Below are 22,926 nucleotides of genomic sequence, written 5' to 3' on the forward strand. Positions count from 1 at the left end.
AATGAATACACTCTAATTTAACAGTCCTGCACTAAATATTTGCATCATAAAGGTCATGATATTCAGCATTTGATTAAAATAAGTGAAAATAACCAACACATTTATCTGTTTTTGTTTTTTTTAACAACCTCTGGGCTAGGCTAAGAATAAACACATTTCATGTTTTGTATCATTGTTATTATGACGCAAATAAATCCACTGTACATGCCTACCACCAGCAAATACATACTGACATTCTGAGGTCTATCTATTCTGAGAAAGTGAGGTGTGAGTCATCTCGCAAGAACAAAACTTAAAAAAATTACAAACAAACATATCTTCTCAAGTCAACGGAAGGTAATGTAAAATATTCTGAAATGTACAAAAGAAAACACATTGGAGATAAATTTGGAAATATTCATAAATAGGAATATTCATTTAAGTATTTTGCCTTTTGTTTCAGAATCAGTTTTATTGGCCAAGTATTGTACAAAAACAACTAAAAAAAAGTGTAAACAAATAAAATTGTACAGGATAAACTATAAATAAAAAAAGAAGAAAAATAAAAAGCAAGAGCATAATATATTTATAATATAAAACAGAGCTGAACAGTGCGTATGTACATTTAATGTTGATCAAGTGAATGGTGTCACTTAAATCGTGAATTTAATGAAATATGTCAAATCACGAATAAACACTCATATAAACTTTTGTCAACATTTAAAATTAATCATAATATAAATCTATAATGTTGATGTTTTGCGATGAAGTCAAAGAATATGTTTTTTTTCGTGTGTGATTCGGTTTCATTTCTTGAAAAATGATAAATACTTAGTTTACGGTCAGGGAGCGTTTGAGGCTGGATTGAGCAAGCGTCTGACGTCATATCGAACCAGGAAGTCGTGCGTGTTCCCCCCTCTGCGCATGCGCGTCGCTGTCTGTTGTGAATGGTGTTGTCGTTACACTCTCACCATGAGGAGACAGGGGCCGAGTTTAGTCTTGACTCTCGCTGGTGGAGGTACCATGACACGTTTTTTCTGTTGCCACATTTGCACTTAGTCTTCGGCTGCAGTTAGCTTAGCTAAACCTAGCGCGGTAGTGTCCGTTTTTGTTCGTTTACTGATTTTTCCACCCAAGTGCCTGGAGAGATGCAGAGATTAAGGTGTTTGAAGAGTGGCTGGCAGCTGCTGAAATCAGTCTGTGAAGGCGCAGCAAAACAAGCAAACACCTTGTCTTCGACCTCGAGAAATTACAGCCATGTAAGTGAGTGCGTTGTTTAAACTGTGTTTAATTTAATTGCACTTGAAGTTCTTTCCCAAGTTTGTATGAAAGCATGTTACACCGCAGGGCCGAGAGAGTGAAACTAATCCTACAACACGCTCGTATTTACTATGTTTAACGTTATATCGCAGCTATTACTGTCTACTCATCTCATCTGTGTGTTATCTGATCCAATAAACCCGTGCTGTGTACTTTATATATGCCACACAGGGAGCAAAGTCCCATCCAGACCACTGTCAGGTCTGAAGTGATGATGAGACCATGTTTGCTGCAGCGTGTACCATCACCACAAGTTAATGAACAACCTTGTGTTTTCATTCTCTGTGACCCAGCTCCCCCCTCAGGGCTCCTTCGGTCTCCTCTTTGACATTGATGGGGTGCTGGTACGAGGCGGTACGCCGATCCCCGCGGCCAAGCAGTGCTTCAGGAACCTGGTGGACCGCAACGGGAAATACAAGGTCCCCGTGGTTTTCGTCACCAACGCCGGGAACTGCATGAGACAAGCCAAAGCCGAACACCTGTCACACCTGCTCCAGGTGGAGGTAAACTGAACTCACTTTAAAACCACCCTCGGCTCACTTTGTCTCGTGTCATTTGCGCTGTACTTTTTACTTTTTTCTCAGGTCTCCCCGGACCAGGTGATGCTGTCCCACAGTCCTTTGCGGATGTTTACCAAGTTCCATAAAATGCGCGTGCTGGTGTCAGGACAGGGGCCCGTTGAAGAAGTCGCTCACAAGTATCCTCTCTGACCTCGGGGACTCTGGTTCCTGCACCTCCCTCTGGATGTTGACCTTAAAAGTGTGCATGTTCTGTTTATTCAGTGCATTTATATGTTCCACGTTGTTATCAGCATTTAATCTTTGAACTCTTTGTTCTGTTTGCTGCTTGAATGTCTCAGAAAATCCTTTACACAGATTTCTTGTTTATTTTCCTTAAAAAAAAGGATTCATTCTTAATTTATTTCTATTTGAAATGTAAAGAAATATAGTCATTTACACTCTAGGAAACAAATGATAGAAGAATATATGGTGCATTTTATGCCTCAAATGTGTTTGACTTTAACCTTTAAACTCCAGTTTGGGTTTTGAGGATGTTGTTACAGTAGATACGCTCAGAGAGGCCTATCCTGTTCTCGATGTTGTGGATCACAACAGAAGGCCCAAAGACCATGTAAGTAGTTGTTGAAGACGTTCACCTACTGGCGGAGTTTGATATTTAACTAATTGCCGACTCTGGTTCACAGATCCCCCCTACTAAAGGCTTACGAACAATAGACGGTACGGACAAACATCCACCACAAATCCTGTTCCTTTATGTACATATGTGGCTGTTTAATTTTTTTTTTTTCCATGTCTGTGCTCCTGCAGCGGTTATCTTATTTGGTGAGCCAATCAGATGGGAGACCAACCTCCAGCTTATCGTGGACGTGCTTCTAACCAACGGAAACCCTGACGACCCCTGGACCTCCATGCAGTACCCTCACATCCCGGTCCTGGCCTGTAACATGGACCTGCTGTGGATGGCGGAGGCGAAGAATCCCAGGTGCACATGGACACCACACTCTTGGATATAATTTTAAATTTTAAATGTCACTGTCAGCAGTGGTGTCACTCTCGATTTTTTTTCCACTGGCGCACAGGTTCGGTCACGGCATGTTCCTGGTGTGCTTGGAGAGTTTGTTCAAAAAGGTCACAGGCTACGATCTGAAGTACGAGGCTCTGATCGGCAAACCCAGCGTGGTGACTTACAACTACGCCGAGCTGCTGATCCGACAACAGGCTGAAAGCCTCGGCTGGAGCACGCCTGTGAAGAGGCTGTATGCTATAGGGTGAGTGACTCAGTCCCAGTGTTGGACAAGTTACTTGATTGCATTACCTATTACTGTAATTAATTACATTGTAATATTCCTGGCATTACATTAATTTTATGTTCCTTTCACCAAAATAACTGGAAATATGGATTTTGCATTCTCAGTAGATCTTCTTGCTTTCAGTGTAGCTCATTTCCAGTAGAAATGACTAAGCTAACGCTAACAACGGTAAAATATAATGGAGCAGTTATGGCCCATGGCTCAATACATAGCGTGAGATACTGAATATTTAGGTGTATTCATGTTGAAATCAATATTGCTAGAAGCTGCTACTGTATATATTGTAAGTGAACACCTAAAGAAAGCTGCGCCACGCTTCATGTTTCATTAAATTAAATGTGCTATTTCACGAGGTCCAGAGATCTTTTGGTTTCTCACACAAAGTTAACTTAATTATAATGTTCTTTCGTATCCTTTTCTCTGATTAATTGAAAATAATGAGCACATGTCCGTCTGGTGAACGTAGAGTCTGACTCTGCCGCTGCAGTCATAACAGGAAGTTAACATTTGCTCCTATTTTTTCTCCTCTGCTAATCTCGAATTTGTAGAAAAACTCATAATTAACTTAATTAATTTAATTAATTTCCTGTTTAAAACCTATTGTAATTGCATTACTTTTTTTTTTTAACACATTACTCCCAACACTACTCAGTCCACATTTAAAAAATCTTGTTGTGCATCCTTCATTAACCCTTTAATGCGTTACCACTTCTCTTCCTATAGCGATAACCCCATGGCGGACATTTATGGTGCCAATCTCTACAACCGCTACCTCCAGGCAGCTCACCGCGCCAGAGCCCAGATGCAAGCTAAGAGCGGCGGAGGAGGAGGCGCGGATCCTTTGACAGAAACTGTCGGCAAGGACCTTAAAATGACGTCCACAGAACTGGGTGGCACATCCGGTGGGTACGTGGCAGAACAGGACCTCCCCGAAGAGTGCTGCTCCATGCTGGTGTGCACAGGCGTGTACAGCAAAGACCAGGAGGAGCTGCCCCGGGACCCAGAGCAAACGGTCACGGAGCATCGCATCTTCCACGGCCACAGGGACTTCCGCTTCGACCCCACCCTCACGCAGCCGTCCTTCGTGGTGGAGGACGTAAAGGACGCGGTGGAGCTGGTGTTCCAGCAGGAGGGCTGGCCTCTGGATTAGCTTCTCAAAGCTTTGAGAACGCATCCCATCATTCTTTTTTAGTTTTCGCACGTGAGGCACCGCCGTCAGTGTTAGAGGTTCAAGCCGCAAAAAGCAACAATGTGCAGTTTCAACACTAAACACATAGAAAACATAGCGCATGGCAGCATCAGAGTCTGCAGCCTTTTTATATTTTTTCATGAACAACACGTCGCTGTTTCCGTATTTGCAGTGTGTAGTCAGGCGCTCACTGAACACCTGAGCTTCGTTGCCTCTGTTTTACAGCGCACATAGTTTTTGAGTTACGACATTTAGACTTTTTATAAATTATCAAAGAGATGGTTTGCTATGTGAAAATACCTTTAACTGTTTGGGTAAGGATGGATTTTATTTTTTAAAAGGGTCATCTTACCTTTTGTAGGTCTTACTAAGCGTTTTTACAGCTGTCGTGTTTTCAGCTTGATTTTATTTTATTTTTTTCAAAGCTAAGGTTAATGCATTGCACCACTAATGCAGATTAGATTAAGATCCCAGGTTTCACTTTAGTCCCTCAGGAGTTAAGATCTTATTTTTTTTTTTGTTTTGTTTTGTTTGTGAAAGCATTACACAGTAAGTCTCTGTGGAAACGGGTGCTATTTTTCTGTGAAATGATGGCAGTTATAGATGTTAAAGTCTGTGTTTCGGAAGATGACAGGTGCAGCAAAAAAAATATTTTATCTTGCAATTGAGGTTAAAAAATGTTGACTCTAATTGCAGGTTTAAACGAAGGAGCTGTGGTTGTGTACTGAAAAAGCCATACTGTGCGGAAGAACAATTAAAAAGACTGAAAGAAGTTGCACATCCTGTTAAGATGTCGTGTTTACTGTGGCGTGGTTTAAGTACAGTCCTCCAGCAGAGGTGTGGTTTGTTACCATATTCAGCAGCCATTATCCTCAGAGGAATATTACTAATACGTTTGATAAGCAACAAACCATTTAAAAACCACATATTACAGATATGACTAACTGTATAAATATTAAAACACATATTCACACACACGCATACACACATAATGCAACAGTTTCTATTTCCTTGTTTGATAAAGAAACCTCCAAACAGACACACACACACACACACACACTGCATCCCTGCTTCAGTCCTCTCAGCAAGCACATTTTTTATCCAAAGAACCACGGACCGGTCGAGAGCTGTTACTCAGCGTGAAGTGAGGCGCCTCGTCCGTGATGGTCGTGTCGTTGCGCGCCAGCAGCTCGCGGGCCATGAGGATGAAGGCGGCCTCCACGTTCTGCGCGTCCTTGGCCGACGTCTCCAGGGCGGCCAGGACGCCGTTGTTCTCGGCCACGGTGCACGCGTCCTCGAACAGCACCTGCCGCCGAGCGTGGAGGTCGGACTTGTTACCTGCGGCGGTGAATGGAACGGAAAGGGAGGTGGTGAGTGGCAGGGAGCAGAAGAACAAACCTTGCAAGTGTCGTTATAAAATACTGAATGCTAGAAAAGTGCACATTTCAGCAGCCTCACATGCCACGCTTGTTTCTCTCTAATTGCCTAAATGTGTTTTTATTTAATTTAACAAAGCTTCACATATTTGCATTTGGAAGATAACACAAAACTATTAAACAATTCATTACCAAAATGAACGAGCAATAGTTAATATAACCAAATCTGCACAGGTCACACAGTATGTAAGAGTGACTTACTTGGTTTAGAAATCGGTAGCACGATATTTTAAATGTCCAGCTAACTAATTAGATGGTTATTTTCTCAAATTATCATTTTTTCTAAATAAAAAAAGTGCTCTATGGGATGAGCCTTTATTTATCCCACCGTGGGGGAATGTGCAGTGTTGCAGCAGCACACAGTCCGAAGGTGAGTGCACAAAAGAGACGACCAAATAAACACAAAAAAAAATGGAAAATCTGGTCTACTGGGAGCGGCAGGAAGGAAGTTGGCTGCTGGCGGTGCTCTCCAGTGCTAAGATTGACAGATTTGCTATCATCCTCCAAACACCCACCACCTCCGTAGGCTCAGGAGAAACGAACAAAGCAGAACTTCCAGTAGCTCCAGCAGACGACTGATGAAGATGCCTGATGCCACCACAGAGTCATAAAAGGTCCTTAGTAGGTAGAGTCCGGTATAATAACCAGTATGAGGGTGTGTGCATCCTGGAACTCTTAAGCAACAGAGATGCTTTAATAACAAAAGTGAAAATAAAAGTCACCTCTTGCCCAGTGTCAGCTGGGATGGGTCACGCTACAGAATAAGTCATATGACCCTAGCTTATCTCACTCCAAGACAAAACACTTTCAGTCCCCAGGTTTAACGCTTTATGAAGGAAAAGGGACCACATCGGGTAACTTATGTATTTATGCTTATTAACATTTCTAGTTTGCTATGACGAGCGAATTTAACAAATTATATCAATAGCAACGAGCTACAACCTAATTATCAAGTACTTGTTTGAGGATGTTGGGATTTCATTGTTCGCAATTCTGGTTTTGCTCAGTCACGTTCAGATATTAAAATAAACTGTTTTATATTTTGTCACACACTTTGTTGGGTGACTTTTTTTATAATATAAATAATGAAATAATCCCAGTGTCCACATATGAGGACATTGTTTTTTAGTTTTTTTTTTTTTTTCAAAAACCACTACTTCCTGTTGAAAGATGATGCTTAGTTTTTATATGTCTTAGGTCCTACTGGTCCCAAATTAAAAATACATAGCAAACAAAGTCACCATGAGGACACATCGGCCCTATTGAGGCCTCTTCCATCCAGCACAAGCGTACATTTGTGCAAACATCCGTCTTATTGCTAAATATACAGCTGTCCATGCCGCTATTTTTCTCCTCTTTCTATTTTTTAATATTTCTTTTATGTTTCTTTGTTAAAAAAAACCCAAAAATGAGTGATTGCCTTGTCTGCAGAAAGTATTTTATACTGTTGTAATTTGCAGTAAAATATATTTATGTAAAAGTGAAACAGTTTTCTGACGTCCTACAGTAAAACTTAAGGGTTGAGGTTTCTTTCAGTCAGTGCCCTATAAAGGGTTAGTGTGGTCAAGGGTTAAAAGCAGCACACATGTGACATATTGAGCAGTAAAAGAGCTTTGCTTTTTTATGGGAACATCTGCACCACTAGATTATGTTTCGGCTTTACACACCAACACATAAAACCCCCTTTCTATTGCCATGTAACGCACCGAGGAGTATCAGCACCACGCTGGCAGCTCCGTACTGCTCCACCTCCCGGATCCAGTGGGGGATCGACTCAAACGTGCTGCGGCGGCTGATGTCGTAGGCCACCATCGCCCCGTGGGCACTGCGGTAGTAGCTCTGGGTTATGGTGCGGAAACGCTCCTGTCCCGCTGTGTCCCACACCTGCATCTGTAACGAGACACAAAACACAAACACGGGGTCAACTAGTTACCTAACAAAAAGTATTCCTGAGGTTATTCAAACACGCCGAGGTCGTTCCTGTGAGCGTAACCTGAAAACTTATTGGCATAACATTTTTTTCTTGATCAAATCAACACACCCAGAAAGTTAACACAATGATGATATTGCCTGGAAGAGGCTGTCAGCCACTCCTGTTCCCCTGAAGAAAAGGGATTATTTACTCTCGGATAAGAGGACACACATAAACTCACTTTCTTGTATTACTTGATGCAAAACGAGTACTATTTATATAATATAATACTATTCTAAAGCCTGTGGAGATGATGATACCTGTATTGCCAATTGTGATCTCAAAATATGTCTGACTAACACACAAACCAATAAAACATGAGTAAAAAAGGGTGCAAACAAGGAAAAAGTCACCCACCTTCACCTTCTTTCCGTCTATATCCAGAGTACGGACGGTGAAGTCGACCCCTATGGTGTTCTGCTGCTTCTCGATGAATATGCCGGACTTGAAGCGCTGCACCATGCACGTCTTCCCAACATCCGAGTCCCCAACCAGGATGATCTTAAAGAGAAAGTCGAAGGAGTCCTCAAGATCCGGCTCCGCAAACTGCATGGTTAACGGAGTGGGAGAGAAGAAGGGAAACACTGAGGCAGAAACACTCAGTGAAGCACCTCCGTGCCCTTTATGCAAGAGAACTGGTTCCTTCCGAGTTGTGTCAATAATAACTGAGACTATTTACAGAAATGGCAGGAACATCCTTGCGAGGAAAAAAGTGGAAAAGCAGGTTTATAGGAGCTGCTGTGTAACAGGCAATATGGTTCTAGGCTCCATAGAGAAATAATAAAAAAAGGAAAGAAAAAAAGATTAACTGTCAAATACCAACAGCTGATTTTCCATATTTACTCCATTCAAAGGTTGCACTCGTCTAACAGAGAAAAAATAAAACAGCTTAATTATCCATTAACGGAGGATTCAAACTCCTTCCCCTCCAGGTCGATAAGTCAAAATCCGGAAGTTGCTTCTTCATCCTGATCGCGTTTTAATTTCTTGTGAATGTTGCACTATCAGACACATTCTTCAGGTGCACTGTAATCTGTACTTCTGCCCTTTAGACTGTCGCTTTTCCGTGCCAGCTACACCTGTCACCCTGCACTCGCTCTCATTCTGAGACACCTTGGGACACGCCTCCTACCTGCCCAGGTAGGTGTGACCTCCAGCTGCTGGCCCACCTACACCACTGCATCCTGGGATATGGATTTTCTATTCAAGCTCCGCAACAGGACACCGTACCTGGAAAGAAGAAGTGGCCGGAAACGTTGTTTATTCCCAAAGCACTGTTTTCTTTTATGATCAAATCCATAGAATATAAAACCCATTGACATAAGAAACTGCACCTCTTACAATTAATTTGGTCTCCATCTGAAGGACTGGCTTCTGAAGTAAGAAATATGTGAACATCATTAGCTGTATCTGCCTTATAGCCTGCATGTTGTTTCTGTTGTCATCTATGGTTCTGGTTGCTGTATTTGTTTTAGCTTTGAGCCTTAGCTTAATGGCTAATGCCTGGTTTTCAGTGATGAATTACTCCTTTTCCTTGCAATTTTAACAACTTTGATATGATAATGGTTCTTAAAACTTCTTACCAAAAGGACAACAGTTGAAAATTAGATATTTACCATGAAGTTGACCAATGTGCAATGTCCCTTTTAAATAAATAAAAACATAAAACTCACCATATTGCCACAAATTAGAAAAAGATCCGAAGGGCAGGAGGGTGACTTTGAAATATTATGGGTGACAGGTATCACTCACAAACGTCAGTGTACAAAACAAATTCCCGCAACTGTTTATGATAAAATGTCAATGTCATTTTTGTCTTAACCCTTTTACCTTTTAAAAGCACTACATTAATAGCATTGTCCCTGACTACTGTCAACCAACACATTCCTCAGCAGTCAGTAACTGAACGCAGCCACAGAACTCATCATGCACAACACACAAAAAACACAAACAGAGGCGGACGGTTATTCTAGCGTAATCGAAATCATTTTTACCTCAGGCTTCCTATATTGGCATCGCAGTGAGATGCTCACACAGAACGAGAATACTGATCGGAGTCTGAATCGGTCTCTCTTTCTCTCTCGTTCTCCACCCCCTCACTAGTTTCTGTCGTCATCTCAGCCCACAGAAGAACAAGGCACAACTGGACACAGAACAATGTGTGAGTGTGAGGGGCACTTGACCGAGCTGGGTCTATCTTTGGCTGTGACCACCAACAACCTCCTTTCTGTTGTTTGGTTGCCGCGTTTTTTAAATGTTTTTTTGTTTTTTTTCTTTTCTTAATGTGGTTTTGTTGATGATTCAGTGATGCAATAAATGCAAATGAAAATTAGCTTTCAATCCGTCTCTATTATCCAAAGGTTGAATTAATAAAAAATACACATTAATACAAAACATATTTCATGCTTTTAATATCTATCCAACATTTATGGTAGACATTATTATGGTACGAAACTGAAGGACAAAATATACACAGACCTGTAAAATCATGTAAAATCTGTAAACCTACAACATTCAGTCACACTTTATTGCTACAGAACCTCATAAACTAATCTGAATTATCACAAAAATCTAACAAACCAAATAAATATGGTGGTATGTTCCATAACCACAAACATCCTGTGACTCAGCAGAGCAGGAGCTGTGCTGGTGTAGATGAGTCGCTGTGAAATCATTTTTTGACTAAACTACCACGTCCTAGTCACAGATGTTGGCAAGCTGTGTCATCTCCTGTGCAGCAGCTGAGCTGCACTCGAAGTGTTCCTGAGTCGGAAAGCCGTGCCGCTGCTCTGCTGGCTTCTCCTCTGTTTCTGAGGTTTCTTGCCAGACGTCTTGTTCTGGGTTGTATCTGGAGGAGGGACGGGAATTGGCTTCCAGGGGATTGGATTGTAGAAGCTGGGCGATGGGTATGATTTGTCGTAGGGATCTGGAGGAAAATTAACACGTCGATTGTGATGCATAACAGCTACGTGAAAGGCAAATATCACAAATGATGTATACGTGAAGCAGTCTGAGTGTGATTACTTTCTGTTACAGTATAATCCACTGCACATACATTTGATGAACTATGAGGCGCCAGTTAATCCAAAAACAGAGAAGCACAGTTAATCATTTTCAAATTATTTGAATGACCTTACTTGTTGGGTAGTGAGGTGATTTGGGACTTGCTCTGCTTTTTTCATTGGTCTTCGCCAGCCATTCCTTAAATTTTTCCTCTGCCCTCCTGTGACGCTGCCTCTCCTGCTCTTCCTTCATGGCAGCATCCTCCTATAAAAAAACAAAAAAAAGTCCATTTATCCACTAATTAAACATCTGAATAATTTAACTTCAAAAACAATTATAAAACTGCAATATTACTTTTTCCTTCTTTTCCTGTTCCATTTTTTCTTGGTTCTTTTTCTGCAGCCAGTCTTTGTACTTCTGCTGAGCTTTATGTTTAATCTCCTTTTCTTTGTCCAGCTGCCTCTGCTTCTCCTCCTCCTGTTGCCTTTGTTTTAGAAGTTGCTCTTGCCTCTCCTGGGATTGCAAAAAGCAAACAGATGCATTAGTGTTAAAGATGGCTGTTGGCGTGCGCGGTGATGAGACAGTGTTTTTTTTTACCTGTTCTCTTTTCATTTTTAGCCATTCTTGGATCCTCTCTTCCATTACAACCCTTTTCCGTTCCTGTTCTCTTTCTTGCTGTTCCTTTCTTTCTCTTAGTAATCGCTCCTATTGAATACAAACAGTTCTGGTCACTGATTCAGATGCATAAAACCCTGCATAAAACAATCAGGGATTTAAATGAAAGGGTAACGGCATGCCTCTTCTGCTTTCTGTTCCAGTTTAAGACGGTCCTCTTTAGCTTTGTTCACCAGCCACATTTCCCATGCGCTGAGAGAAGCTGAAGTTGCACCGAACATCCTCTCAGAAGGTGTTTTCGGTAGCTCACATCTATAAACAAGCATAGAATATTACCACCAAGGCATAGTGAGGACAGAAAGAGTCTTACACTTTAAAAAACTGAGCAGTACCTGACTGGGGAGGAGCTGGATTCATCGCTTTGCCTGGGTGAGTTCAGCCGATCTGGGATAGACTCCTGGTCTTCTTCATCACTATCAAAACTGTCATGGTAGATGGGAGAAAGCAAAGAAAACGTGTCTTCGTCGTCGGATATGATGCCATCCTCCAATCCCTTGGATATGTGGGGGTCTTTCCTCTGACTCGTCTTGACAGGGGTCGAGCTGAAACCCTTGGACGCAGAGGCAGGGCAGTTGGGCATCCTCCCTCCAGACATTACTAGCCGACGTCTGCGACGGAACCCACAAAATACGATCAACTGAGCTAAATGTTTTCTATAAGTCAACTATGTTAGCATTGGCAAGTTTACCGATGTCAAAGGAAAGGTATGGCAACTCAAATATGTTATGTCTAATGTGCAAAACGTCATCTACACATAGCTGTGGTGTTAGCCATGTTAGGCTAACGTTAGCATGCAAAGTTTTCCAACTCGCTACTGAACGTTAAATGCTAACTTCCAGCTAAGCAACTTGCAGTGCTGTAAATGACTTCGAAAAAACACAAATATGGCATTATTACCTCTCTTTTAAAGTCGGAGAAGACTCTTTTTTAGTGCCTCTTGCCTCCTTTCCTTGGGCTGAAGGGCTTGGAACTGATTTACAAACAACTTTTTTTTTTCCCATGATACACCACGCCCCCACGCGCTACTGGACGCTGCCTGCGTAACCATGGTGACGCTTGACGCTTTAACCGCTCTCTATGTGAATATATATATATAAATAATTTTAATACTATTTAATTTAATCTAATGGGGATACAGTTAAAAGGGACAATAGGTAATTTTAGCATATTTTTGTATCTATACTTTTCGATTTCTTTTCTTCTTCTTTTCTACTTCTACGGCTTCTATTTCTTCTTCTTCTTCTTCTTCTTCTACTACTACTACTACTACTACTCTACTACTACTATTAGATAGAAGTACTTACTTGGAACTTGATTAGAAATATGATCTGGGTTAGTTTAATTAAATGCCAACATAAATAACATTTTATTTAATTCTATTTAATTATATTTAACTGGGTAAAATGAAATGGGACAATACACACTTTTCTTCTTCTTGTACTACTACTTACTAAGAATTTGATTGGAAATATGATCATAGACTAGTTTGACTAAAAAACTATGAAATAAAGCTGTCTTTTCTTGAACTCAGATTACAGTTTGGGGTCCCTTTTAGAAATACACCTTCTGCTTAAATATATATACAATTTATAAGCATGGGAGAAGAATATGCTGTTGCAGTTCATAAGTATAGCCATAGCTTCCAATTTTTCTTTCTGGACTGTACAATCCTAAATAAGATATTCAATAAATGAATAAGATAATTAATTTAGGAATTTAAATGTTCTTATTATCTTATTTTGGTAATAAGATTTATTGAGGGCTTTCTGGAAGTGCCTTTGCAGTATGTTTATCATAAAATGTTGTACAATTCACAATCAGCAGAAAACCAAGGCTACTTATAAAGTAGCTTTGTGATTCAATCATTTTCCCGTCTGCTGTGATAAGAGGCAGTTGTTGTCGCTTTCTCAGTTATGACCCCGTCGACGTTAACCTGCCCAATGCACTCTGTCTCACTCCCACTTAACATTATCAGTCTAATTATCAGCAGTCGAGCCAAAATGAGCTCGTACAGTGAGGGGCTGCTTTCACGAGGAGATGTGACATTTTGTGAGTGTTCGTAATAACCTGTAGCACTCTTAGTTACTTCTTTATTCTATTTTATCTATGTACGTTAATGCTAAAATCTCACTGTAGAGACAACCTTTTGTTATTCTGTCCATAAAACGGACACTTTATTTATTATAAGCAATTAACTGTAACTTTCAAATAGTTTTATTTAGAATTAGTTTCAACAATGAGGCTTCAGTCGAGAATTACAGTAAGCATGGTTGTCATCTGTTAATATCTATATATTGATTATACTAAAGGAAAAACATCTAAGCCAGTAGCAAAGCAATCCTCTATAAATGTAGAGATATATTAAACTATGATGCATTACATTTTATTTATTGTTCACTAATTTAGGACAGTATCATCAATAATAAATAAAATTATAAATAATAATAAAGCTGATTTTTATGCTCACACAAAATCATTCTGTCTAAATTCTCATGTTATGAAACTGAATGATTTTGTTCTATTATAAAATAATGCAAATAATGTTTAGAGCAAAATCAAAATTACTCCCTGACCCAATGCAAAAGTTTAATATGGGAAAGCAACTATGAGAGGTCATTGCAAATTTGTTGTACAAAAAGCAAAAAAGGAGATGTATTTCTGTAACTGGAGTTAGATTTCGGAATAATTTATTGTTTTTTTTTGTTTGTTTTTTTAAGGTAGCTTTAATTTTTTATTTATTTATTTATTTTATTATTTTATTTTCAAATTAATTAATGAATTAAATTGTTTATAAGCATTCTTTGCTTCTGCCTGGGCCTGTTCAGTCACTGTACACTGTGCAGATCATTAACAAAAAGAACCGCCACGTGTCTGTTTAATAAAGAAATATTTCAGGGATGTTCTCTAAATAACTCCCATCCATCACCCCCCCCCCCCCCTCTCAATTTAATTTTTCATCATGTGTCAGATCCCTGTAAGGCGCCACAGTTCTTAGTAAGATGACGATGCAACATCATCAGGACACCAGCACGTGCAGAATGCAGGTGGGTGTGTCCGGTCCTACGTGTCTGTAGTCCAGCTCCGCAGTAGCACCAGGTTGTGGGATTCCAGCTCTGGCCTCTGATACAGAAGAGCAGGAGCCCTCTTTCAGGGCTGAGCGTGGTTCATTGCTAGCAGCATTCAGCTCACTGGCGACGCAGTATGCTATCAGGAGACATTCAGACCCTTCCAGAGGGCAGAAGAGAACTGCGACGGGTCTCCCACACCCCTCGTCGAGACCAGGAACCCCAAAGGAAGTCTCGCAAGAAGCTCCAAGTCATCATCTGTGTCCTGCTGGTGGAGCTTTGCGAGAGATTCACTTTCTTTGGGATTGTATGCAACATGATTCTCTTCTGCACCGTGAAGCTGGGCTACGACAACTACCTGGCAGCGACGGTCAACCTGTGCTTTGTAGGAGCCAGCACCTTGACCCCCGTCTTGGTCGGGTGGTTCGCAGAGACCTGTTTAGGAAGGAGTAAGGTGCTCTATTTGTGTGCTTTTCTTCATTTCTTTGGTAAGATGCAGCGAGATGAATGTTGATACACGATGTGAAAAAATGAATCAGTGCCTTCTGTATTTCTGCTGTAATGAAATGGTGGCGTACGGCTTAACACCAAATGTGACAAACGGTTTTCTTATTAATTTCCGTTTACTTCTCATAGTCAATATAAGACAACTAGATGGCATGACCCCCTTTTTGTGTGTAATCGTAGGCACGGCCATGCTGCCCGTGGTGGCTTTCCCCTTTGAAGATTTCTACATCGACACTCATCACATGACCCACCAGCTGGAACCTCGGGAGCAGCAGATCTTGTTCTACACCGGCCTCCTGGCCGCTGCGCTCGGCATCGGGGGCATCCGGGCCATTCTCTGTCCCATGGGGGCCTACAGCCTGCAGGGCTACAACCAGCATCAGCTCCTGTCCTTCTTCAACTGGTGGGTTGTGTTATTATGCTGCTAAAATAAATAAGCACCGTCATCTGAAAAAGCTTTAACCTTCTAACATTCTTCTGGGTCATATATGGGACAGCAGTAGTTTTTTGAACCGATCAGAGCTCTATGCAATGTGTCGCTGGAAAGCTTGAAAGCTGATTTCATTGATAAAAGTCATTGTAGGACTACAACCAACCCCAAAAAATTCAGGCGAATTCAGGGGAGATTCTAGGGTCTGCCTAAGAGACAACATCATTCTATCCTTTGTCTCTCCGTTAGGACTGAACAGACCCTGCAGACTCCGATCTATTCCGCCTCATCTTGAGAGACGCTAATCTGGGGTTCATTCTTGTAACATAGGTGCTCCATTTTTTTCCCAGAGGTCCCCCCCTTTGTAATCTAAAAGTCAGTAATTCCATAGTCTGGATGTCTTTAATTATGGCTTTTTTGTCAGATCTGTGTCCAAATTACCCAAATAGAATAATAAACAGGTGAAAGTTTTACTCCAAGACTTCACTGATACTACCTTGAACTCTTTCTCAAAAGGGTTTATGAGTGGGGAAAAAATAGCTGCCATTTTTAATATATCTCTTGTATACCAAAACTATTGTCTAAGCAAACATTCATTGTTATTGTGTAACCCTAAAATGCTCTTTATTTATTGAAGTGAATACTGATTTCATGAGATGTGTGTTGTCGCATTCAGGTTCTACTGGTTGGTGAACCTGAATTCTACCGTTGTGTTTCTGGGCATTGCTTACATCCAGCAGTCTGTGGGCCAAAATCTGGGCTTCCTCATCCCCTTCACTTCGGTGCTGCTGGCTCTCATCGCCATCCACATGATGCGCAACAAACTCACCTACAAACCCAAGAAAGGTGCAAAAAAAAAAAAAGACAAACTTGTCACGGATCAGAAGAAATGAACATGTCACATTGTTTCTTCTTCTCGTGCTTGTTCCCAGGCGGTTCGCTGCTCACCACGCTGGGAGTGTTCTTGAACTCTCTGAAGATGTGCTGCCTCCGCTACCGCCACCTGAGCGGCGACGTGGCGAGCTGGCTGGACCGTGCGAAGGAAAACAACGGCGGGCGATACAGCGAGACGCACGTGGAGAACGTCAAAGTCCTGGCCAAGCTCTTCCCTCTTTACGGGCTTCAGCTGCTCTACAGAGCTTGCATCACACAGGCAGGTCACCGGGAGAGCGGTGGGATAAAAGAGGATAATTTCCCTGATTTATCACACGCAGGGAGGCTTAGAATGTGTTTCACCACAGATTCCCTCGGGCTACTACATACAGACGATGAACTCCAACCTGCACCTGAACAACCTCCTGTTACCCATCGGTGCCATGAACATAATCAGCATCCTGCCTCTCCTGCTGCTGGCCCCTCTCATCGAGTGTGTGACGACCTGCTACCTCTCCATGGAAAAGACTCCACTTGCACCTGCAAAACTCATAAGTGAGTACGTCCACACACACGCAATTATTGCCTTCACCTAAATATTACCGCGTGCGTCCTCTCACTCCGTGTCTGACCCCCACATCCCCCCACCCCTCATTCTGCAGCCCCCTCTCTCATCACCCCACCCTGTCCCTGTCCGTCCTCCCCCTCCAGCTCTGGGCCATACATGCGCCACCCTGTCGGTCCTGGTGGCAGGTTTGTCTGAGCTGCAGAGGAAGTCCTACCCCCTGGTGGAGCAGACTCTGTCTGGGAAGGTTCTGCGGGTGTCGTCCATGCCGTGTTTCCAGCTGGCTCCTCAGTACGTCCTCCTCGGCCTGGCGGAGGCTCTCGTCACACCTGCATGTGAGTAGGTGCAGAGTCCCAAACGCAGTTAACACCAAACAACTGAGACATAGCAAACATAGTGTTTAAGGCAGGTCCTCTGGTTCCTTCCTCCCTCCTCTCTGGCAGGTTCTCTTATTTCTTTCCAGCTGATCCCAAACCACATCAGAGGGATCTCCCTGCATTTCCTCACTCTGTCCTATGGAGGTGGCTGCTTTCTGGGAGCTTTCATCATCCAGCTGCTGCACTTTACCTCTGGAGGTAGAAGCAACGTTTTGCCCCAGGAACAAGTGATATGGACGCTGGAAGTATTTGGTGCTGATGTGAATGTGCTGACACTGTATTACAGGTAACTTTTACCCAAACACACTGCACGATGGGAATCTGGAGAGGTTCTTCTTCCTTCTGGCCGTGCTCATGGCCATAAACACCATGGTGTTTTGGAGCGTATCGTACAGGTGTAGTATAATCTCCAAGTACATGTATCATAGGAGGGAATATACTTACAAGACAATTGTAAGTGTGTTGGTTAATGTGCATAGTTGGATATAAGAAACTACAGCTTAATGAACTGTATCCAGGCTCTATGAACATTTTCTTTCCCTCCTCGTGTTGTGCAGGTATATAGACCTGAGTGTGCAGGGTAAAGCACTGACCACCAGCCCTCTGACAGAGAAGCTGCTGCATTACAAGGCCACTCTTCGCTTCTACGACACCATGCATCAAGCCTCCATTGACTCTATTTTATGACTCCCTTCACTGAGCTTCAGCCTCCTGTTAACGGCGCTGGCGCTGCATATGACTGTGGACTGAACTGTATGAACGAAATGCATAAAATGTGCATGTTTTTGTGGCTTTTACGATCATAATGTAATAACTAATGTCATTCAGAATGTCCCGTATTGTGTGTAATCTGTATTATTGTGCATATGCATGCATAAAAAAAGTGAAGTACTTTGAGGTAAAATTAAATAAAGAATAAATAATTAGCACCGTTTGGTTCATTATTTAGTTAAGTTAAAGTAAAGCATCGTTTTGCTTCCATCATTAAAATCAAAGAAGAAGCAGAGAAGTAGTTTATTAAGATAATCCTTTAATTTATCCCACAATGGAATAAATGAACACAAGGAAAAAATTAAAAAGCCATGACACAGGAGACAAAACCCACACTCACAAAATGTTTATTTGCATAAATGAAAAAAAACAAACAGACTATAATAAATGAGGCTACAAAATACTGGCAGGCGATAGGTTATCAAATCTATTTTATGAGCACACAAATGCCTACAACAAACAATAGAAGTTTGACCCTGCTAGCAATGAACGCTTTGGAGGATGCACTCTGTGGTGCTGTTAAACCGTATTGAATTAAACACACAACAGTGAGTTTACATGTCTATTCTAGATGTACAGTATATTTCCATTTACGCTTTGTTGTCGTCGTTTCACATGTTCACATGAATCCTCCTGAATGCTGTTATGTTGTATAAAGTACACAAAGAGACTACACCCAGAGTCAAAGTCTGTGCATACGTAGACATAGTTCAATGATTCACGACAGGATTTTACAGATTATACATCTATATATTCCACCTTACAAACTATAAGCGTTTTAAAGAATACGTTTAAGCTTTAACTATAATGAGCAGAAATCTACAGATACCGTTTTAACACTGGAGTTTAATGGATAAATGGAGAAGCCCTACTGTAATGGTTCACTCAGTCAGCCTTCATAGCTGACGGCTTTACTCAGGTGTAATTATCCTGAGTGAGGAACCTCTGGAGACCATGAAGCCTGGGTACAGAGGCTGGGAGAATGTGGTCTGAACTCTGTGAAGCAGCATCACTTGATCTGAATCAGACAGGCTGTAGAAGGACAAGGTCCCCATCTTATGGTTAAGATACACACCCACCGTAGAGGAGGAGCAGGGGACGGGTATTTTGGTTTTGATTTCGTTGTGCCAAAAGGTGCAGCCGAAATTCGAAAGGGAAATGCACCAGGAATGGTCACTGAACCCAAAGCCACTTTCTTCCAGGTCTGCGCCTTTATAACAGACAGCCACCTCAACTCTGGGGCCTTTCCATTCAACCTCCCAGTAGCAAACTCCAGACAAACCTTCAGTGCACAGCACCTGATCATATTTGGTGAATCTCTCCGGGTGGAACGGGTATTTCTGGGCCTTTTTTATCCAGGTCACTTTCCTGTTTTCCTCAGTGAGCAGCAGGTTTTCAAACGCAGTGTTGGGATCCAAACTGAGGTGGCAGGAATCTGAAATGTCAGACAATATTACTCAGTGTAATCACCACTGAAGTGCAATGAAATATAAATGACAAGGCTGATATAAAAACATGTCCTTTATGTGCAAACTCACACATGGAAAACTCTTGTCTCGTCTTAGGATCAGGATCAACTTGAACTGGAAACAGAAAACACGTTACTCCTGAAAGCACTACTGACATTTTATCTAGCAAAAGTTTATCTTCTTACATGTCTCGGATATTTCGGCAATAGCTTTTGCTATGGTTTCCATTTTGTCTTTCAGGTCGGAAATAAACTTCGTCACATAGCCAAAAGGTGTTTGTTGTTGGATGTTGTTGGCATCAGGTGACACCTCAGGTTCTGTGCCGTCAAAAAAGGGCTGGCAGCGCTAGGACCACATAAAGAATATAAATAAAAATGTCATTTATAGGCTTGTGCACAGTGTATAAGCTGTGTATACATCCGCCTGTGTACCTGCAAGAAGTAAATGTGATCTTCAGTGAGTGACAGCTGCTTGAGTTCCTCTTCTGCTTTCCTAAGATCGCTGAGCTCCCTCTTCAGGCGGTCCACGTGCACCTCGGCTCGGCTCCCCGCAGCCTTCGCCTGGTCTCCAATCAGCTCCCTCAGAGCACAGCGCCTTTTATCTGCCATCATGACGATGTCAGCATAGGCCTTCTCATTTTCATCAAATGCTTCATCTGTAGAGCGCTGATAGTAGAAAACAAAGAGGAAAGATGTTTGTCACTTTTAGATTAAATTAGATTAAATCTTATTGTCATTCTGTATAGTACAGTTACATAGTTACAAAATGCACAAATTCTACACATAGGAACTAAAAAACTCAAAAAGATAACTCACCTGCAGAGCTTTCATTTTCTGTCTGAGCTGCCGCAGGTTCTTCTCCTTTTCTTGTATTGCATGCTGGTATCTTTGCTTCTTTTTCCCAAATTGTTTCTAAATAATAATAATAATAATAAATAAAATTTGCCACATTGAGTAGAAAACACACTCTACAACTGATCCTTACTTGTTTCTCTTTGCGCTCTGCTGCAGCAGAGACAGTGTCGTGACCTTTGTGCTCATCCATCACACAAAGTAAACAAATGCACTGGCCATCACTGCGACAATAGACTTCCAGCAGCTTGTCATGCTTGGAGCAGATCTTCTCTTCGATGGAGGCTGACACCTCCACAAGTTTGTGCCTCTTGAAAGCGGCCGACTCATAGTGAGGCTGCAAGTGAGTGGCACAGTAAGAGGCCAGACACACCAGGCAAGACTTGACGGCTTTCAGCTTCCTCACGGTGCAGAAATCACACTCCACATCCCCTGGACCGACTTCATCCTTCACAAGAGGGAAGGCGCCCTGCCCTCCTGCAGACATCTCTGCCACTAAATCAACAAGCACTGTGTTCTTGTTCAGCTCAGGTCTCGTGGCGAAAATATATCTACACTGGGGACAGCTGTAGACACCTTTCTGATCCTCCTGGTTCCAGCAGCCATTTATACAGTCCATGCAGTAGTTGTGACCACAGTGAAGAGTCACGGGCTTCTTCAATACATCCAAGCAAACGGAGCAAAACAAAGAATCAGATGTTTTCCTGCCCTCAGCCATCTTCTGCACGGACCTCTAACTTTCACTTCCTCTGAAAGGAAAGCAAAACTTCTGAAAGGGAAAGTGACTTAATCTTTTATTTGAAAAGTTGCCCCACCTCCAGCTGAAGGACTGCAGGAGTTTTTTTATTTATTTTATTTTATGCTAATGTTTTACATTTGCCCTACTTAAGCCAGCCCAGCATTTGGTTATGTCCTCCAACAATGACAATAAATGATTCTCGAAAAAATAGTGTAGTTTTTATTTTTTCACGCGAGATTTGAGCGGAACGCGAGATTTCCTTTGGTATCCATGGAAACGAGGGCAGTTTGGTATCGTCGCAGCGAGAAAGCAAAGGGGAGGAGTGTTCTTTCTTTGCTTTTCTTCTTTTTCTGGTCATGATTGTGTGTAGCAGGCAGAGTTTTACACGATGGAGCTGCCGGGGACGATTAGACAACGCTTAGAAGACTTTTCTCGTAATGTTTTATTTGACCAGAGTCGGAATGTGCCGTTCTCACAGGACCATGAAACGTTCGTGCCACAGGGTAAAAGGCATTAGCACCGTGTTAGCATTGATGTAGCAACATCAGCGGCTGCATTATGTTTTAATTGTTACATATATATATAAATATATATTAACCTCGAGCAAAGATTTTCAAGTTTGTACAGGATCTGAGCTTAATTTGTGTGTGCTTTCTGTTGTTTGTGCTCAGACAAACGGGTTCTGTCCAGTCTCCAGCTCCAGATGTCTCTGTACTTTAACATGTGGTTCTTCCCCTTGTGGTGGGTCAGCGAAGTGGTGATGCTGCAGCTCAAGGTGAGATAACACAGGGATGAAACTATTAGAGTCCTGCATTTGAGAGGTTTTATCCAGTTTTCAAAACAAACAATTACTTGGAAATCAAATGTGAATAAATCCAGAATATGTTTATAACAAAGATCCAATGGGAGTCAGATTTTTTGCTCCAACTGAATTTGTTTTTATTGTGGTTTCTATCAGTACCCTGTCTTGCCGGACTACTACAAATTCATCCTTGTGACTGTTCTCATACTGATGACACTGATTGAGGGCATCAGACTCTATCTCGGTTATGCTGGGAACCTTCAAGAAAAGGTGCTTCATCACTCAGAGACATATATATATTTGATATTTGAGATTGAAATTAATTTTGTGTGTGTGTGTTTTTTTTTTTTGTTTGTGGAAGGTCCCAGAGTTGGCTGGATTTTGGCTGTTGAGCATCCTGCTGCAGTTTCCACTAATCCTCTTTCAGCTCTTTAATGAAGCTATTCTCATCCAGCCTCTGGAACGAGGCGTTCACATAGTTCTCGCCATATTCATACTCACACAGGTACGATCAGGTTCCTTTTTTAAAAACTCAACAGGTGTAGTTCTACACTTTTCATTTAAATGCAAGTGTGGTATTTGGTAAATGTCACTGATTTGTCATTTAATTTGTTTTTTATACCTGAATGATTCAGGCCCTTGCAGGTTTTGTGGCGCTCCGGGACATGGTCAGACACACCGAGAGCCAATTTCATCTACGACAGTTTGACTGAATTCTGCAGCTCTGACGCGCCGGCCACATCTTAACACATCAAGACATATCCCTAAGATGCTTTTACAGTCCTGTGGGATCCAGATGCATTAACTTTCATTACATGATAGTAATAAATGTCCATTAATATCACACCTTCTTTGCTAAGAGGCTGAGCACAAACAAAAAGAAAAAATATATTTTGTATTACTTGTCGTGCACGAGATGCTTCCTGCTTAAGATTTATTGTTAGAGAGGAAAGAGTTTCATATTTATTTTTGTAATTTATTGGTGGGATTGTATTGTTCTTGTAGTTTTGCAGTAAAGAAAATATCCATGACTTGCAGCCTGCGCTTTATTTATTAATTTTTATCTGCATTC

The 22,926-nt window shown here is 41.7% G+C and overlaps 6 protein-coding genes across 7 annotated transcripts; 3 read left to right on the forward strand and 3 right to left on the reverse strand.

Annotated features, from left to right (window-relative positions):
- Nucleotides 1-903: 903 nt before the first annotated feature.
- Nucleotides 904-5,097, forward strand: hdhd5 (haloacid dehalogenase like hydrolase domain containing 5). Its single transcript, XM_047596675.1, has 8 exons — nucleotides 904-1,238; nucleotides 1,593-1,802; nucleotides 1,884-1,996; nucleotides 2,337-2,430; nucleotides 2,504-2,537; nucleotides 2,628-2,802; nucleotides 2,900-3,088; nucleotides 3,854-5,097. Exons 1-8 carry the CDS (start codon nucleotides 1,128-1,130, stop codon nucleotides 4,278-4,280), a joined length of 1,353 nt encoding a protein of 450 aa, XP_047452631.1. The 5' UTR covers nucleotides 904-1,127; the 3' UTR covers nucleotides 4,281-5,097.
- Nucleotides 4,840-9,858, reverse strand: LOC125015037 (ras-related protein Rab-19-like). 2 transcript variants are annotated; one of them, XM_047596678.1, is made up of 5 exons: nucleotides 9,722-9,858; nucleotides 8,860-8,957; nucleotides 8,085-8,228; nucleotides 7,462-7,645; nucleotides 4,840-5,657 (listed from the first exon to the last, which is right to left on the reverse strand). In XM_047596678.1, the coding sequence occupies exons 2-5, from the start codon at nucleotides 8,908-8,910 to the stop codon at nucleotides 5,401-5,403; spliced, it is 636 nt and encodes a 211-aa protein (XP_047452634.1). In that variant the 5' UTR covers nucleotides 8,911-8,957; nucleotides 9,722-9,858; the 3' UTR covers nucleotides 4,840-5,400. The 2 variants fall into 2 exon arrangements, with proteins under 2 accessions (XP_047452634.1, XP_047452633.1); XM_047596677.1 differs by having other exon boundaries at nucleotides 8,085-8,273.
- A 263-nt stretch (nucleotides 9,859-10,121) lies between these two features.
- On the reverse strand, nucleotides 10,122-12,449 carry ccdc34 (coiled-coil domain containing 34). The gene is made up of 7 exons (XM_047596676.1): nucleotides 12,303-12,449; nucleotides 11,738-12,013; nucleotides 11,528-11,657; nucleotides 11,328-11,435; nucleotides 11,085-11,243; nucleotides 10,865-10,994; nucleotides 10,122-10,653 (listed from the first exon to the last, which is right to left on the reverse strand). Exons 1-7 carry the CDS (start codon nucleotides 12,404-12,406, stop codon nucleotides 10,451-10,453), a joined length of 1,110 nt encoding a protein of 369 aa, XP_047452632.1. The 5' UTR covers nucleotides 12,407-12,449; the 3' UTR covers nucleotides 10,122-10,450.
- Nucleotides 12,450-14,465: 2,016 nt separating this feature from the next.
- On the forward strand, nucleotides 14,466-18,105 carry slc15a5 (solute carrier family 15 member 5). Its single transcript, XM_047596904.1, has 9 exons — nucleotides 14,466-14,958; nucleotides 15,158-15,380; nucleotides 16,084-16,253; nucleotides 16,340-16,560; nucleotides 16,649-16,835; nucleotides 16,992-17,180; nucleotides 17,289-17,420; nucleotides 17,509-17,617; nucleotides 17,780-18,105. The coding sequence occupies exons 1-9, from the start codon at nucleotides 14,607-14,609 to the stop codon at nucleotides 17,907-17,909; spliced, it is 1,713 nt and encodes a 570-aa protein (XP_047452860.1). The 5' UTR covers nucleotides 14,466-14,606; the 3' UTR covers nucleotides 17,910-18,105.
- Nucleotides 18,106-18,235: 130 nt separating this feature from the next.
- LOC125015002 (E3 ubiquitin/ISG15 ligase TRIM25-like) lies at nucleotides 18,236-21,181 on the reverse strand. Its single transcript, XM_047596606.1, has 6 exons — nucleotides 20,447-21,181; nucleotides 20,278-20,373; nucleotides 19,894-20,127; nucleotides 19,648-19,807; nucleotides 19,532-19,576; nucleotides 18,236-19,428 (listed from the first exon to the last, which is right to left on the reverse strand). The coding sequence occupies exons 1-6, from the start codon at nucleotides 21,029-21,031 to the stop codon at nucleotides 18,905-18,907; spliced, it is 1,644 nt and encodes a 547-aa protein (XP_047452562.1). The 5' UTR covers nucleotides 21,032-21,181; the 3' UTR covers nucleotides 18,236-18,904.
- Nucleotides 21,182-21,333: 152 nt separating this feature from the next.
- Nucleotides 21,334-22,885, forward strand: tmem17 (transmembrane protein 17). The gene is made up of 5 exons (XM_047595295.1): nucleotides 21,334-21,555; nucleotides 21,724-21,827; nucleotides 22,011-22,124; nucleotides 22,216-22,359; nucleotides 22,490-22,885. Exons 1-5 carry the CDS (start codon nucleotides 21,441-21,443, stop codon nucleotides 22,565-22,567), a joined length of 555 nt encoding a protein of 184 aa, XP_047451251.1. The 5' UTR covers nucleotides 21,334-21,440; the 3' UTR covers nucleotides 22,568-22,885.
- Nucleotides 22,886-22,926: the final 41 nt, after the last annotated feature.

Source organism: Mugil cephalus, chromosome 10 (assembly GCF_022458985.1).
Source record: "Mugil cephalus isolate CIBA_MC_2020 chromosome 10, CIBA_Mcephalus_1.1, whole genome shotgun sequence".
In the NCBI taxonomy this organism is placed as follows: Eukaryota; Metazoa; Chordata; class Actinopteri; order Mugiliformes; family Mugilidae; genus Mugil; species Mugil cephalus.

What these genes read in the sequence shown, in the direction of transcription:
- hdhd5 (XM_047596675.1), top strand. Translation starts at nt 1,128, where the DNA reads ATGCAGAGATTAAGGTGTTTGAAGAGTGGCTGGCAGCTGCTGAAATCA. An exon ending in GTTGAAGAAGTCGCTCACAA is followed by an intron (nt 1,997 to 2,336) that starts GTATCCTCTCTG and finishes TTTAAACTCCAG; the next exon opens with TTTGGGTTTTGAGGATGTTG. An exon ending in ACAGAAGGCCCAAAGACCAT is followed by an intron (nt 2,431 to 2,503) that starts GTAAGTAGTTGT and finishes TCTGGTTCACAG; the next exon opens with ATCCCCCCTACTAAAGGCTT.
- LOC125015037 (XM_047596677.1), bottom strand. Translation starts at nt 8,910, where the DNA reads ATGCAGTGGTGTAGGTGGGCCAGCAGCTGGAGGTCACACCTACCTGGG. An exon ending in GGTCACACCTACCTGGGCAG is followed by an intron (nt 8,274 to 8,859) that starts GTAGGAGGCGTG and finishes TTAACCATGCAG; the next exon opens with TTTGCGGAGCCGGATCTTGA. An exon ending in CGTGGTGCTGATACTCCTCG is followed by an intron (nt 5,658 to 7,461) that starts GTGCGTTACATG and finishes TCACCGCCGCAG; the next exon opens with GTAACAAGTCCGACCTCCAC.
- ccdc34 (XM_047596676.1), bottom strand. Translation starts at nt 12,406, where the DNA reads ATGGGAAAAAAAAAAGTTGTTTGTAAATCAGTTCCAAGCCCTTCAGCC. An exon ending in TCCAGCTCCTCCCCAGTCAG is followed by an intron (nt 11,658 to 11,737) that starts GTACTGCTCAGT and finishes GCTTGTTTATAG; the next exon opens with ATGTGAGCTACCGAAAACAC. An exon ending in AACAGGAAAAGAAGGAAAAA is followed by an intron (nt 10,995 to 11,084) that starts GTAATATTGCAG and finishes GTTTTTTTATAG; the next exon opens with GAGGATGCTGCCATGAAGGA.
- slc15a5 (XM_047596904.1), top strand. Translation starts at nt 14,607, where the DNA reads ATGCTATCAGGAGACATTCAGACCCTTCCAGAGGGCAGAAGAGAACTG. An exon ending in ACAGAGCTTGCATCACACAG is followed by an intron (nt 16,561 to 16,648) that starts GCAGGTCACCGG and finishes GTTTCACCACAG; the next exon opens with ATTCCCTCGGGCTACTACAT. An exon ending in TGCACCTGCAAAACTCATAA is followed by an intron (nt 16,836 to 16,991) that starts GTGAGTACGTCC and finishes CTCCCCCTCCAG; the next exon opens with CTCTGGGCCATACATGCGCC.
- LOC125015002 (XM_047596606.1), bottom strand. Translation starts at nt 21,031, where the DNA reads ATGGCTGAGGGCAGGAAAACATCTGATTCTTTGTTTTGCTCCGTTTGC. An exon ending in CAGAGCGCAAAGAGAAACAA is followed by an intron (nt 20,374 to 20,446) that starts GTAAGGATCAGT and finishes ATTATTATTTAG; the next exon opens with AAACAATTTGGGAAAAAGAA. An exon ending in GAGACAAGAGTTTTCCATGT is followed by an intron (nt 19,429 to 19,531) that starts GTGAGTTTGCAC and finishes CTGACATTTCAG; the next exon opens with ATTCCTGCCACCTCAGTTTG.
- tmem17 (XM_047595295.1), top strand. Translation starts at nt 21,441, where the DNA reads ATGGAGCTGCCGGGGACGATTAGACAACGCTTAGAAGACTTTTCTCGT. An exon ending in CTGGGAACCTTCAAGAAAAG is followed by an intron (nt 22,125 to 22,215) that starts GTGCTTCATCAC and finishes TGTTTGTGGAAG; the next exon opens with GTCCCAGAGTTGGCTGGATT. An exon ending in CCATATTCATACTCACACAG is followed by an intron (nt 22,360 to 22,489) that starts GTACGATCAGGT and finishes TGAATGATTCAG; the next exon opens with GCCCTTGCAGGTTTTGTGGC.